The sequence below is a fragment of the Macadamia integrifolia genome, chromosome 1 (genome assembly GCF_013358625.1).
Source record: "Macadamia integrifolia cultivar HAES 741 chromosome 1, SCU_Mint_v3, whole genome shotgun sequence".
NCBI lineage: Eukaryota > Viridiplantae > Streptophyta > Magnoliopsida > Proteales > Proteaceae > Macadamia > Macadamia integrifolia.
The window spans coordinates 13550208-13564049 of NC_056557.1; the positions used below are offsets into that span (position 1 = coordinate 13550208).

The window sequence follows — 13842 nt, forward strand, 5'->3', positions numbered from 1 at the left end:
CAAGAATAGAATGACACTTCAGTGTGTTGGCATTCTAATCTGAAAACTCATGCAAATGCAAAGGAAAACAAGGGAAAGTTTTGATAAATTGATTAAAATAAGGCATAATGGATCTAGGTATCACAAAATGGATGGTGTAGTTCGTATATGCTGATTGTTGCCTCATGGCATGCCAATTGAACAATTCTGAATTGTATGAGAAGAGAAAACTGTTATTATGGCTCTAATTCAAATATATGACTCACCTTGTATTACACATTTTTCCTTGTATGTTAAACAGAATAGAATTATTCAAAAGGCATGTGTTTTCTTTCCATTCTTTTTGTTTTTTTAATCGGTTTCGTTTGCTTTATAATGATACTTTGTACAGTCAAAAGGGACTTAGACTTGGCACATGAGTCGGGGATGGTGGCTCCTAGTCTCCTACCCATCACTAACTTTTGAATTCGACTTGACCAACCATGTAGCAAAAACTGCTAACAGAGTCGGGGATGGTGACTAACTTGAAGAACAACTCAACTCACCTTAACTAAGCCTTATACCAACTCTGAGGTGGGCTACACTTTCATGTTTTTCCATTGAATTTTTCATAGCCTACCTCGGAGGCAGCCTACTGCTACCAAAACTGAGCCAAAAATCATGGAAAACAGTTTAAAACAAGGCTGGACTCGTAGAGACCTAATCCAGCCTAACTAAAACATTTTAATGACAAATAAAATAAGAATGCCCTATTTGATTTTTAGTTTGTGGAAAAGGGTTAGATGAAGAAGCAGGTTTTAAGGGATAAGCTTTGTTTTGCTGTGTTCTGGTGTCTCTGGAAGGGAGAGAAACAGGAGAATATTCAGGGTCAAATCCCTGTCTGTAGAAAGGTTCTGAAAATTCTTCTTTTACCAGCCCTATTGGGCTTCCATCGAATGCTTTTCACATACAACTTTCCTGTTGAACTTGAATGAATTGATCTTTCCTGATCAGCAGTAGCTTTAATTGTAATTTAGTTAATCACTTCTCTTTGATCTAGTGTCTTTCTTTACGTAATAAAATCTCATCTCATCTCCAGAAGGGAAAACAATGTTTGAAAACGTAACTGGAATTGATATCTGTCTATCATATGCACCGGACTTCTGAGCCCCACTCTCTCGTTTATTTTCATTCTCCTTTGTTTGTTACACCACTTTCGAGAATAAGCAGTGTCAACTTACTTTACAGCTGCCCAAGTCGCGCGATGTTAGTTATGTGCTGAGGCAACCAGGTTGATCACCTCAGCATATAATATTTTGAAAAAAAGTGGCAGGGAGAAGGGACAAAGGCAGTAAATGCCAGTTTGGTGATTATCAACCCAAAGAGTAGGGTTGTATAGACAACTATGAGGAAATCAGATATAAAAGATCTGAACCGAGGGCGAGAGGAGATAGAGAAGGTGGAAGAGAAAGAGTGATGTAAGGCTAGATCACATAGGACCTAACCCCAAGCAGGATCTGAAAATCTGGGCTGAAATAGGAGAAAATTAAGAACTCACACAACGGGGCTCAGATGAGCCTGAAATCTGGGGTGAAAAGGCCAAAATAATATCCCAAACTATCCTACAAATTTGGCTTGAATCCACCAAGTAGGTACGAAACCAATCATGCTCATAGATACCACAGACAGGAAATATTGGGTTTTGAGAGTTCGATATGGAGAAAACTTGCAGCCAGCAGATCTAACCACCAATGAGCACCAAGGGCTGGTCAAGTGCTTCTTTTATGGGGATGAACAAGTCCTCAAAAGGCCTGTTAGAATGGCCAACAGATCTGAGAGATCTGGTTATCGACCAAGGGAGAGAACTTGCAACGGCTTGGATCGAATTCTGGTTTCGGGGCTGATCTTCAATCTTCAAAGCATGATGGTCTTCAAGGCTTCAAGTAGGCTTGATTTGACCACTCAATAACAAAGGTAAAACAGAAAATAAAGAAAGGGAAGAGGGTGAGAAGAGATTGTAGAAGAAAGGGGGTAAGGGAATGGCTATCTCAAACTGGGTCTTTCACCTGCAACTCTCTCAATTGATGAACTATACCTATCTCAGGCTGAATAATTGCAAGCAAGCAACTTAATCCATGTCTATCTCAATTACAATTAGTTAGCCTTAAATAGGCACAGCAGATCCGTCAAAATTACAAAATAGGAAACTAATTGAAGAAGGAAAATAACTAAAGGAAACAATTCAAATAGGAAACTAATAAACTAAAGGAACGTACCTAACTAGGAAACTAACAACTAACATTCCTAAACTAATTACTTGTATAACAAAGGACTCTAAACACCATAAATGTAATAAATCCATGAAGATAATGAGCTGGTTACCGTTCACGTGAACAGTAACTTTCCATTTTTTCTTCCTCCAGCTGCATCCTTGTTGACCAAGCTTCATGATAAGGCAAAGATAACAATCCAATGCTGAGATTGGTAACACGGATTTTGGATCTTCTAGAACCTTTTCCTAAGATTTCCTCTAGCTTGCTGATCAAGACGCATGAAAAAGACAAAACAACACTTAAACTGAAATCAGTTGAGGGATATTTGGCCTCTACAGCTAGCTTCCACAAGGTTGGTTCGATTGGGGCAAGTTGGGGCTGGCTGGTCCAACAATGGACCTGGTTCAATGGGGCCAGCAGCCCCCTCCTTGTGCAAGCACGATCTACATCAAAGAGATGGTGGAAGAAGACAGTATGATAGAGTGACTACAGCTCCTATCGTCCCAGCCAAGCTTATATTAAGTTGAAGATCAAATACAAACAGAATAGGACTCTAATACCTATCCACAGAAAGAAACTAATTAGAGATAAAATAAAAAAAGAAAATAAACCAAAACTACTATAACTTAGACAACAATAAGACTAAGGCTTAGACACGATAAGACTTGGAATTAAGCCATAAAAGATATAAAGTATAATCCCCCCACGGCATGGAGGTCCATAGACCTCCAGACAAGCACCCAAACTACATAAATACATATTTGGGTTGATGGGGACATTCTGTAACAAGATTGCAAAGCATTCATTCTTTCAAGAATTTTTTGATTTAATCAAGATGTCAAATTATTCATTCATGTGCAATTTCGGTCCGCATTGTATTGACAACTTATTATTTTTATTTTTCAATTAATACGAATATTTAGAGATAGATAATACAAAGAAAGCCTTACAAACTTAGTATATTAAATAATCTTTGGCTCTCTTTACTATCATTTTTATTTTTGTTTTTCTGACACAAAAACGTTTTTGGAGGTGTTTGGTATCATTTAGGGACCCTATTTCTATTTAATATAAATCAGAATAATACAGAAACCATAATAGGGGTAAGACCCATTTATCTATTATGGCCAAAAATCATTTTTGGTCATTTATGCACCCAACTATAATGAACATATGTTCTAATGGCTAAATGCCAGAGAAAAATGGTAGAAACGCATCCTAACATATAAAACGCATAAAAGATTTATATGAAGACTTGAATGCATGCCCTTCTGCGGCCACAAAACCCGACTCCGACCCACGGTGCCAATGCCTGCATGGCCATCGCGGCATCGCCATAGTTTAAACGGCTCGAACTCGGTCTCCTCTTCATCATCTTTGTCATCTTCTATCTCAGTGGCAGCCTAATAATGCAGGAGTAGATTACAAGAAACTATCCCAGCAGTTTATAACCCCAAACAAGACAAATAGGACCAGGAAACAAAGAAATAAGACCATCAAATAAAAACCCAAGGATACAAATACCCATACAGGAGCAAAAACAGCCCAAAGCTCAACCCGATAGGAGAGAGAAAGACCTGTTATAGAGCTGGAAAGAAGAGAGAGAGGTGCGGCCAGGTCTGAGGGCTCCAATTGAGCTGCAAATTTGGTCAATTGTAGGGCCCAGGGAGGGTACAAAAACCCCCAAATATGAAGAGCTTCTGGCGGCTGGTTTGAGAGTTATGCGCTTTCTTGATTTGCAGACCTAAGAGAGAGAATGAGAAGGATTTTGCAGGAACAGCAGCTTATCTACTTCAAAATACCTTCAATAGAGGATCGATGGATCTTCTTAGAGTGTAGAACCAGTCCCCCAAAGGATCTGCAAGTCAGATCTCAGACTTGGGCAGCAATGGGGATATATTAACCTCATAAATAGGAGCTCCTTGGCTGCTCGATTCTGTCTGGGAAGGCTTTTATCAGATCTAGAACTTCTTGTTAATAACAGTAAACAGCAAGCAAGTAGAATGACTAAAACAAAGAATAAACAATGGAAGTGGGAGAGGAGGTGGCTATCTCAGCCTAGGCTTCTCACCCAAAGCCATCCCAACTGCTCTAAGCAAATAATTGCAATTCTTCTTTATTCAAATCTGAAACTATGAGTACATCGGCTCCTCTATTTAAAGAAGACAGAATAGCAATCATATCATAACTAGAAGCTAGTTCCCAAATAAGACTAGACACACCTAGTAAGACTTGGATTCATAATAGGACTATGACTATAACTCGAACATGGAGTAGATAATTCACTAATAGGGAAACCTAAACTGACTAAAACTGAAATAACAAACAAAATAGACTCAAAACAGGACTCTAACTAAACTACTGAATTAAATCCCGTTTTCATACTTTCTACCCATATTTTAGGCCCATTAAAGTAGCTCATTACAAAGAAAACCCATGGGATCAAAGGCCCAACACATACATGACCCAACCCAAGGCTTATTTGTAATAAAATAAGCCCCATTAAGTGACTTATCTGCATCACCTAAGTTTTGCTCAACTTTAGAGATTAACGTGGTTTCAGCAGTGATAGAGAAAGTAGGAACCTACCAGATCCAACAAGAAAGTAGCCCACAAGACCACTTCCCAGGCTAAAATTTGTGTCCATACCCCCCTATGGCAATGACTTTGGGCATCAAATCCGATCTATTTTTCTTCTCAACTCTTATTCAGGTTTATCTTCACTTAATTGATTTCCAATTTTCAAATGCTTGCAGCACTGTTTTTGAGTCTCTGCAGTCCGCCATGTACGACTGTGCCAAGTAATTCGCCATAGCCTCGTTTTTCCTCTTCGTCTACCTATATATATAATATAATCCATGTTCCAGGCTCCTTTTGAAGTTTCTACTTTTCCTATCCAGCTTAGTGGGAGAGTAATAACCTCTCATTCTTATTCCAAATGTCCAAGACAGACAAGTTTTTCCTTTTAAGTTTCAACCATTTTACTTTCATTGTTTCATGTGAATAAGGGGAAAGAAGAGAACTTGAAAACTATCCTCTGGTTTAGCCTGATTCAAAAGAGTTAGTAAATTTGGTAGGATTCAATAAATGAGATCATAACTAATAATTCACGTAGTTGTTGGTTTGGGCCATCTCTTCAAAAAAGTATTCTGCACAAAGGCATATCCAAACCTATTTATCATTCTATACTCTTTTATGTCTAGTAGTTACCAAACAATTTTCATTTTTTGGTCAAAAATGGTTTTCATTAATGATTTTTCTTAAATAGGCCATAAATGATGCCAAAGAAAACCTTCATCTCTTTAAATACTTGATCTTAGCTCAGATACCACCAAATTGGAAGATCTATCATTTAGACCCCCTATTATGGCCCCCAAACAACAAATAAAATAGGTTAGTGAGAGCCATTACCTCAAACAAGCTACCATAAATGAAATAAGTACTTTTTAATCATAATTAGCAATATATAGTTTAGTTAATGGAAAAAGAAGCCTAAAAGGCAACGTGGTTCATACACCTAGACACAAAATGGGGCAAAAAGACACCCTCGTGCCTCATGAAAAGCAGAAATCCCACCTCTTTTATGCTTCCACGTGGCCTCCCATTGGCCCCACGCTAGCGCAGGGGACAAGCTGCCTTTCAGGGAACTCTCTCAGTTTAATTATTTAGTTAATGATGCAAAGGGTAGTTGGATTCAAGTTAACTAATTGTGCTAAGGAACTAACCACTTCCCAAGAACATGACCAAGAAGAAAGAAGATATAATAAAGGGAATAAAAGATATTCCAACCTTTTAAATATTAAAATTGCCAATTTTTTCCATTAATAGGCAAACTAAACCTATCCCTTATGCATGTACGAAATAGCTTGCCCTTATCGTTATTGAGATCCGCTTTTCTATTTCAATAACAAAGAAGTCAAATCAACCCATTTATAGATAAGAGAGATGCCACCCTTAACATCCTAAATTTTCGGGTTTTGTGTAAGCCTCTGCACAAGTTTTCAATATTTTGCGTTTGCTAGAATCTTCATAAAAATTTGAAAATTTTCCAAAATGGAAGACGTTAAACGATAAAACAAGCAAACAAAAACCATATGCGAACAGGCAAAAAAAACCGTGAGCTCTCTCTTTAAAACCGTGTGCGCTCTCTCTCTATAAAAGCCACTCTCCCCCCCCCTCTCTCTCTCTCTCTCTAAAAGTTGTGTCATTTGTGTGTTGTGTTGTCTTCTACCTATTTCTCTCCCAATTTTCCATTCAAGGATATCTTCCTCACCACAACCTTGTGACTCTGTAAGCACAAACATGGATAATCAAATAGCTTTGACAACCCAATCAAGTAGCCATAAATCCATTAGGGTCAATACTCGTGTTTTGGTTGTGGATGATGATGCGGCATACCTTAAGATTGTTGAAGCAATGCTACGAGAACTCCAATATGAAGGTAGTTTATGAATTTTTTTCATGCATTTTTAACTAACATTTTTTTTTTGTATATGGTTTTACAGATAGTACTAGACTCATTTGACATATCTCTTCCACTTTATCGTGGGAGATAATAGTGAAAGGTCATCAAAGTTGTGTCCTATGCTTTCACGCCTATCTTATTTTGAAAGACAAAAACACCTCCCCCTCATCCTCCTCTTCTTCTCCAATAGATTTTTTTCTATCCACCCCACCCCACCCCACCCCACCCCACCCCAATTTTTCTTTGTGAATCTAAGAAGAAAATACAATAGCCTTCCATGATCTAGGCTTATAGAGCAGCAGTATTTTACCGGTATATTTATGTTTTCATTGTAGTTCTATTGAGGAATGTTGTCCTTGTGGGTTTTTTTTTTCCTAAAATCCTTTATGTAGATATCACATGGTAGTCTTTCATCTACACCACCCCCCCCCCCAAAAAAAAAAGAGAGATGTGCAGATATGTTTCGGGCAGTCAGATGTTTTGGTGCATATGAAGTTTAAATAGCTCTATATCTTTCATGTGTTGGTTTTTCATTGTGTTTCATTTTGATTGTAAAGTATACATCTTAAGGTAGCTAAAAGGAGCTGTCATGAAGAAAAACTACAGATCTTCTCTTCAAGTTTTGAATATAGTACTACAAGGGCTAGAAGGAACAGTAGAAGGTTCAAGAACCAAGCTAAATCCTTTAATCAGTTTTGGAGCCAGATCTATTCAGAAGTAGAGATATAGTGTTCAAATCTTAGTAGGGTGGTTCCTTTCTCTGCTTTTAACAATCTCATTAGTTGTCACTGGAATCTTGACCTAAGGTTTAACCCTTAATGTTTCTTATATTGCTTGTCCTCAAAGACAAAGGCTTATTCTGGCTTGTATGGTGTTTTTCTTATTAACATAGACTTTTGATTACCCATGAATATATATATATATATAATAAAACAGATTTTTGAAAAAGTTAAAGGCTATTTTCTTCCTGTGAACTCCCTTCTTTAAGATTTCACATTGTGTTTCCATTTGAAGTTGTCGCTGTTAAATGTGCATCCGAAGCTTTAGCCATTCTTTGGAAAAGGATAGTAGAATTTAGCATCATTCTAACAGATCTTCACATACCTGAGATGGATGGAATTGCCCTCCTTGAGCGTGTTGAGGTTGAATTTAAGATTCCTGTTGTTAGTAAGTTTTTTGCCCATAAAGTCATGTTCAACTTCCATTATTTCCCATTTGAGCAAAGTTTTCTTGATTGGTCTTTCTCTTTTTTTTTTTATTCAAAATTTCTTTATTTATTTATTATTGTTTTTTAAAGGGCTAAGATCTAACTTTTTAATTCAGTTATGTCTGCCAATGATAACAAAGATGTTAAATCAAGATGTTTGGAGAGTGGCACTGCATTTTATGTCACAAAACCTTTAACTGCAAGTGATCTCAGAAACCTTTGGCAGTATGTATACCTGAAAAAACACAATGAAGCTATAATTGAACAAATAGGGAGTGATTCAGAATTACTAACACCTGAAAAGTTATCAAAGGAAGAGACTGAGTGTGCATCCACTGTCAATGAAAGCAATTGGCGACAAGAATCAAGGAAAAAATCTTCCACAAAGAAGCACCAAAACAAAGGGAGAAATAAAGAGGACAATTTTACACAAAAGAAGCCACAGATGATTTGGAATAATCAGCTTCACAACAAGTTCTTGGATGCCATTGCTCAAATAGGTCCTCAAGGTAAGAAATTTCCTTCTTAGAGTTCATCTCATCTCACTTGTTTTTCTATGTCGGATTGCGTTTGGATTTGTTTTTACTGACCAATATTTGTGAAAATATTTTTTATTTTCTAGAAAATGTTCCAACTAAGTTGAGTTTTTTTATTTAAACTTATGTAAGGGCTATGCCTGGACACAAATTTGATGAATGGAATTGGCTTTCAGCACTTCCGTTCAGTGAGATAAAAAACACCTATTTACTGTGAGATGCAGTGAAGCCCTTGGTGGGATGCCAAATTAGTGATTCAGGTGGGATTCCTGAAGCACATATCATATCTTTTTTCTTCTATTCTTTTCTCCTTTATCAATGAATCGAAACCCAGGTCAGTTCCATACTTTCTATTTCTGTGCATCTTCTTTATTGGCTTAAAACTGTTATTTTTGGGACTGATCTGAGTTGCGATGTTTCTGTTTTATCATTCTTCTAGAATTCTGGATATAATTTTAGCATTAAAATTCAATCTTTCATCTAGTTTCTTGAATTCCTACTCCTACTAGGATCTCACTGAAACTCAACTTTCAGCCACAGGATTTCAAATCTGGTTCCATACACAGCCATCGGTTTCCGTTCTTAACGTCTTTACAGTTTTCAAATTTTGATTTTGATACTGTTTCCTTGGAGTCCAATGGAAAGTATGGTTTCAGAAAAATCAGCTACAGATCTGTCTTGAATTTCTGATTTCAGGTTTCTGTTCTACTGCTGAACTGAATTCTGTTATTCATTCCATGCTGTTCTGATACATCTCTGAAATTCCATATCAATTTCCAGATTTGAGAATTCCTTCTTCAAGTAGGAATCTTCAGATTTCAAAAATCTGTACATTGGATTGTACCTAAAAATAATTGTCCTACCTAGACAGAATAGTTGACCTGAGGTTCAGCTAGATCAGATCCTCTGATCTTCTGCTGTTATAATTTTCCTACAATCTGGTTTCTAAACCTGTCACTTCGATTCTGGTTTCATTAGATTTCCAAACCTAGTAACCTTAGACTTCTAGAAGCCCATCATGTTAGCTCAAGATTATATCTTCTGTTCCTAGAAATGCACTTGAAAGCATGAATTGAGAAAGGCAATCAATCAACTGTCCATTTATAACTAAGCATAGACCTTCTGTACAGACTTGTCTGATTCAACCCCTGCTGGGTAGGGTGGGAGGCAGGGGCAGTACTCTAAAAACTCTAAATATTCAAGCAGATAACATAGGAAGTAAAAAATGTGAAGAAAAAGAAGAAAAATATTATAGGAAAAAAAATAGGTTGAATATATAGACAGGCTATTTCTATATGCTTCACTTATATATCTATTATATAAGGTGAAAGCATTCCGCCACCCAGGGTGAAGAGAGAATTCTCTTCATCTAAGGTGATTTGATGCTGCGATTAGGCTCTTGGAATAGTGAATGTCGTCATTAGCTCCCACCCCCTATTTATGGAGGTCCAAAATACTCTCTCTCAGTCCAATCGAAAAATCAGAACCCATGTATTAAGAGGTTCTCTCCTTACCATGGGTGAAAGGGAGCTTGGTCCTTAATATGCTTAGACAAAAATTAGTTATTATAGACCTAAACAATGGCCAAGAACATAACCACCTTAGCAATCACTGGTTGTGCTCACTGCTGCCTGAAAAAACCATGCAACCGCCTCTTCTTTAGTGATACTTTTGGGTAGCAACGTTCTGTGGCAATTGCCACAGGCAGTACAGGCAAAGGTATTCGAAAATTAGTTGAGGATCAGGTAAATGGGTTGAGGGTCAATGTTTAGAGGCCTTGAGGGTCAATGTTTAGAGGCCATCTTCTCCACTGAATTAGTACTTAAGATTAAGGTTCAAAGAAAGAAAGGAGCACCAACACCACTTAGCTGAGAAAGAAAAAAATCATGTTCCCAGAGACAGAATCTTGCGCCTTCAAATTGAAGGAATCAATGGAATCAAAGAAAATACATACATTTACTTCTAACTTGAATAATATTTAGTAAGGTAAGCATAACTGAGAGTTGTATCACACAAATGAATATGTTCTTTTCCGTTTTCTTTTTCTTGCTTCCCGTTTTTCTCAAGCGTAATTGGCAGAGAGAAACATATAAGTTTCATGACCAGGGTTTTCAAACAGTTACCATAAGCGACCATCCTTAGTTCCTTACACATTTCTTACGGCTCACTTTACAGCTTACATGTAAGTGACGTTTCTTGAAGGTTAAATTAACACATTTTATGGAGTGAACTTTAGTGAGAAGATGCACAGAGATGGAAAAAAAAAATGGCAAACAAAAACAGAGACAAGGAAGGAAAAATATGAGTCCCATGGAACTATGAAGCAACTAGCAGGTGAAAGAAAGTCTCTTTCGTCAACAAATCATTCAGAAACATAAAGCCAGATATAACCCCCGAACTCACATCATACAAGACTTTCTTTCGTCAACAAATCATTTAGAAACATAAAACCAAGATATAACCGACAAACTCACATCATACAAACCAGGCTTCAGTGATACAAAGTAGGCACAAAATCAGGAAAATGCACATCTAGGGAACCATGGAACTGCTCCAGTAGCCTAAAGACAGTTCCTTCATCAACAAAGCTTTCAAAAACAGAAAACAAAATAAATAAAATACAAAATCCACCACAAAATGCAATTTCCAAAACCAACTAATAATTGTCACAGCCACAACTAACATAAGAAGAGATCATAAATCCAGAACACAACGACCATGTCAACCATTTGTAATCATCAAAAGGGATAAATTGATTAAAAACCAGAATGGAAAAGAATAAGACATACCCGTCAACACAAAGACGTGATCCCTGCCACCAGACCGTTTCCAAGCATCAGTACCACGAATCAAGTCCACCACTTGCTTCTGCCTCTCATAATCCTCATTGCCAATTTTTTTTCTGAACGCCCCCTTCGCCATACCCAATTGCATTTCTGCACTAAGGGTCGCAAAGAACGGCACAAATATCACGCCAGCGTCCTCAATATTAAAAACCCTCCTCGCAAAAGACCCTCCTCTCAATTCCTCGGTAGTCATCAGATCACCCAAGATCCAGTACTCAGCACTGTACTGCTTGATCAATGGGTTCTCCGGGTATGGAAGGAATTCGAGCTTCCCTTTCGAAGAAATCTCAGAACGTAGTTCATTGTCGACATCGCTGCCGAGTCTGGAATCACCTTTCAAGGTCCTGTATTTTTCTAACAACCCGTAATTGAGTGATCTGGGGAGATCTGCAACGTAGACTCTGATGGATTGGTTGCTATTTTCGGGGATTTTGTGAGAGGAAATGAGAAGTGAAAGGGGAGTAGAGTATTGTTGATGGGTTGTGCAGAAGACGAAGAAAAGAGAGACTGATAGAACGCAGAGAATGGAAAATGAGAGTAAGAGAGAAGGAATCGTACAGGGGAGAGTGACGCTCTTCGTGGCCACGCTTCTCTTTATCAGGTCGAATCAATATAAATGAATTTCGAGCAAGGGAACTCGGTTAGTTCCAATTTAGCTATATACAAGGGGACTGAACCGGGGTTCTGTGGTAGGATCTTGGGTTGGATTGGTTCAAATCAAACCCAACACTACCTTTCAGTCCTTTGAAAAAAAAAATATCGGATTCTTCCATTCTAGTATTATTGCTCTTTCGATATTAATAATGGAGAATGGAGAGATCTTATATGTTGTCTTAAATGGCTATGGACAAAAAATTGAAAATTAAGAACCCTAACCTCGGATTCAAATCTTTTGTGGTGAACGTGTGAGTGGTAATGAAGATCTAAGGGCTGGGAGGGCCCCAACATGCATCCCATCTGTTGGATCCTCATTGTTGCTCACTACTTCCTAGGATTTTTGTGCCTCTAATCTTACTATGCTAAATGTATCAATATATATATATATATATATAACACGAGCTATAATACTTGGCAATTTCATTTCTAGTTTTTAGTAAAAGGGAAATGACTTTAGAGTTATATAGATGAATCTAAACCCCAAACTTGTGTATCTGATCCTTTCAAAGTTGGTTGCTTTGGAAAAATAAAGGATTGATAATGCTAAGATTGAAATCTCAATACGAGTTTTCTCAACAACTTCGAAATGTGGTTATATCTTGAATGGGTTTATCAACAATTGAACTTTTGTCGAAATTTTGAAATTGAAATGATTTATTCAAATATGGTCAAGAACAGGAAAGTTCAAGAGTATTATGCTAGGTTTATGACCTTATGGAATGAATTGAGCATATTTATCTAATTGTTGTGTTGATAGTTTTGAAGGAACTACTAGTTCTACATCTGCCGATATGCCAGATGAGGTTAGGAAATTAGTTAAGAGCACAGTGATCTTTGCCATTTTTTTCTGCATTTTCAGCTATTGTTATGTTTGGTAAGGCATCCTTGTTCTGTTTTTATTCTACTCCATTTTGATTCTTGACTATTAAGTGCTTTTAATCATATTATTAGTTCATTTTCTTCTAATGTGGTTCATAAACTTTACACTGATAAGCTAGACATTATAAGTACTAATATTCTGTTTTCATCTACTTCCTCTTCTTATCCTTTTGAGTTAACCAATGTCTTTCTTGTTTCTAAACTTACTACTACTCTTATTTCTGTTTGTCAACTGATTGACGAGGGTTATGTTATTAATTTTTCCCTAATGGATGTGTGAGTCAGAACTGGTCGAGAGCTCGGATAGTAATGATGAACAAGAGTAACGTTGGACGTCTATTTGCAATGGAATTTCCGTAGTGGAGATTGTCTTCTTTTTCTTCTTCTAATTCAGCTGGATCTTCTTATCGTTTTATATTATTTGAATTTTATTTTTCTCAAATAACTTATGGACTTTGTGGCATCAATTTGACCATCTATAGTAGGATAGAATAGAATCTATGTTTCGAACTAGTAGTTTATATAATAAAATTTCTTCTTCGCATCATGTGGAAAATTCTTTTTTTTTGGTGGAAGTGGAATAATCTTGTTTGACTTGATCTCTTTTGCGAAAAACATTCATTTATCTTTTTCTTCTCAATCTTCATTTAGCACTCCATCATTTGATCTTGTTCAAAGTGATGTGTGGAGACCTTCGCTGATTTGGTCTCGATTGGCATATATTAATCATTTCCTATTATTTATTGATGATGTCACGTGATATACCTCAGTGTCTACACAACTTAGGGCATTGGATGATCAAACTTAGGGGTGTCAACTGGTTAGTCTCGATCGGTACGTGTCAGGCCTAATACCACCAGTTTAAAACATTGCACCGCCCCCAACCGTTTATGCATTCAAGCCTTTAGAGGTTAGGTGATCTCGTAGTTCCTACAGGGTGGAGAGGATGGGGTCAGTCCATGGATTTTCCTTCCTTCTACCTCATTTCACTCAAAGTGTTGAAGGGATATGGTGCATCAAG

General features: G+C 37.3%; 1 protein-coding gene and 1 pseudogene across 1 annotated transcript; one reads left to right on the forward strand and one right to left on the reverse strand.

Moving 5' to 3' along the window:
• The window catches only part of LOC122080236, a 32069-nt pseudogene extending 20177 nt beyond the window's left edge, over nt 1-11892 (reverse strand).
• LOC122080226 (two-component response regulator ARR1-like) lies at nt 6252-13368 on the forward strand. The gene is made up of 5 exons (XM_042647168.1): nt 6252-6672; nt 7711-7863; nt 8020-8128; nt 8217-8412; nt 13107-13368. The coding sequence occupies exons 1-4, from the start codon at nt 6534-6536 to the stop codon at nt 8350-8352; spliced, it is 537 nt and encodes a 178-aa protein (XP_042503102.1). The 5' UTR covers nt 6252-6533; the 3' UTR covers nt 8353-8412; nt 13107-13368.
• Nucleotides 13369-13842: the final 474 nt, after the last annotated feature.

What these genes read in the sequence shown, in the direction of transcription:
- LOC122080226 (XM_042647168.1), top strand. Translation starts at nt 6,534, where the DNA reads ATGGATAATCAAATAGCTTTGACAACCCAATCAAGTAGCCATAAATCC. An exon ending in ATTTAAGATTCCTGTTGTTA is followed by an intron (nt 7,864 to 8,019) that starts GTAAGTTTTTTG and finishes TTTTTAATTCAG; the next exon opens with TTATGTCTGCCAATGATAAC. An exon ending in GATCTCAGAAACCTTTGGCA is followed by an intron (nt 8,129 to 8,216) that starts GTATGTATACCT and finishes AAGTTATCAAAG; the next exon opens with GAAGAGACTGAGTGTGCATC.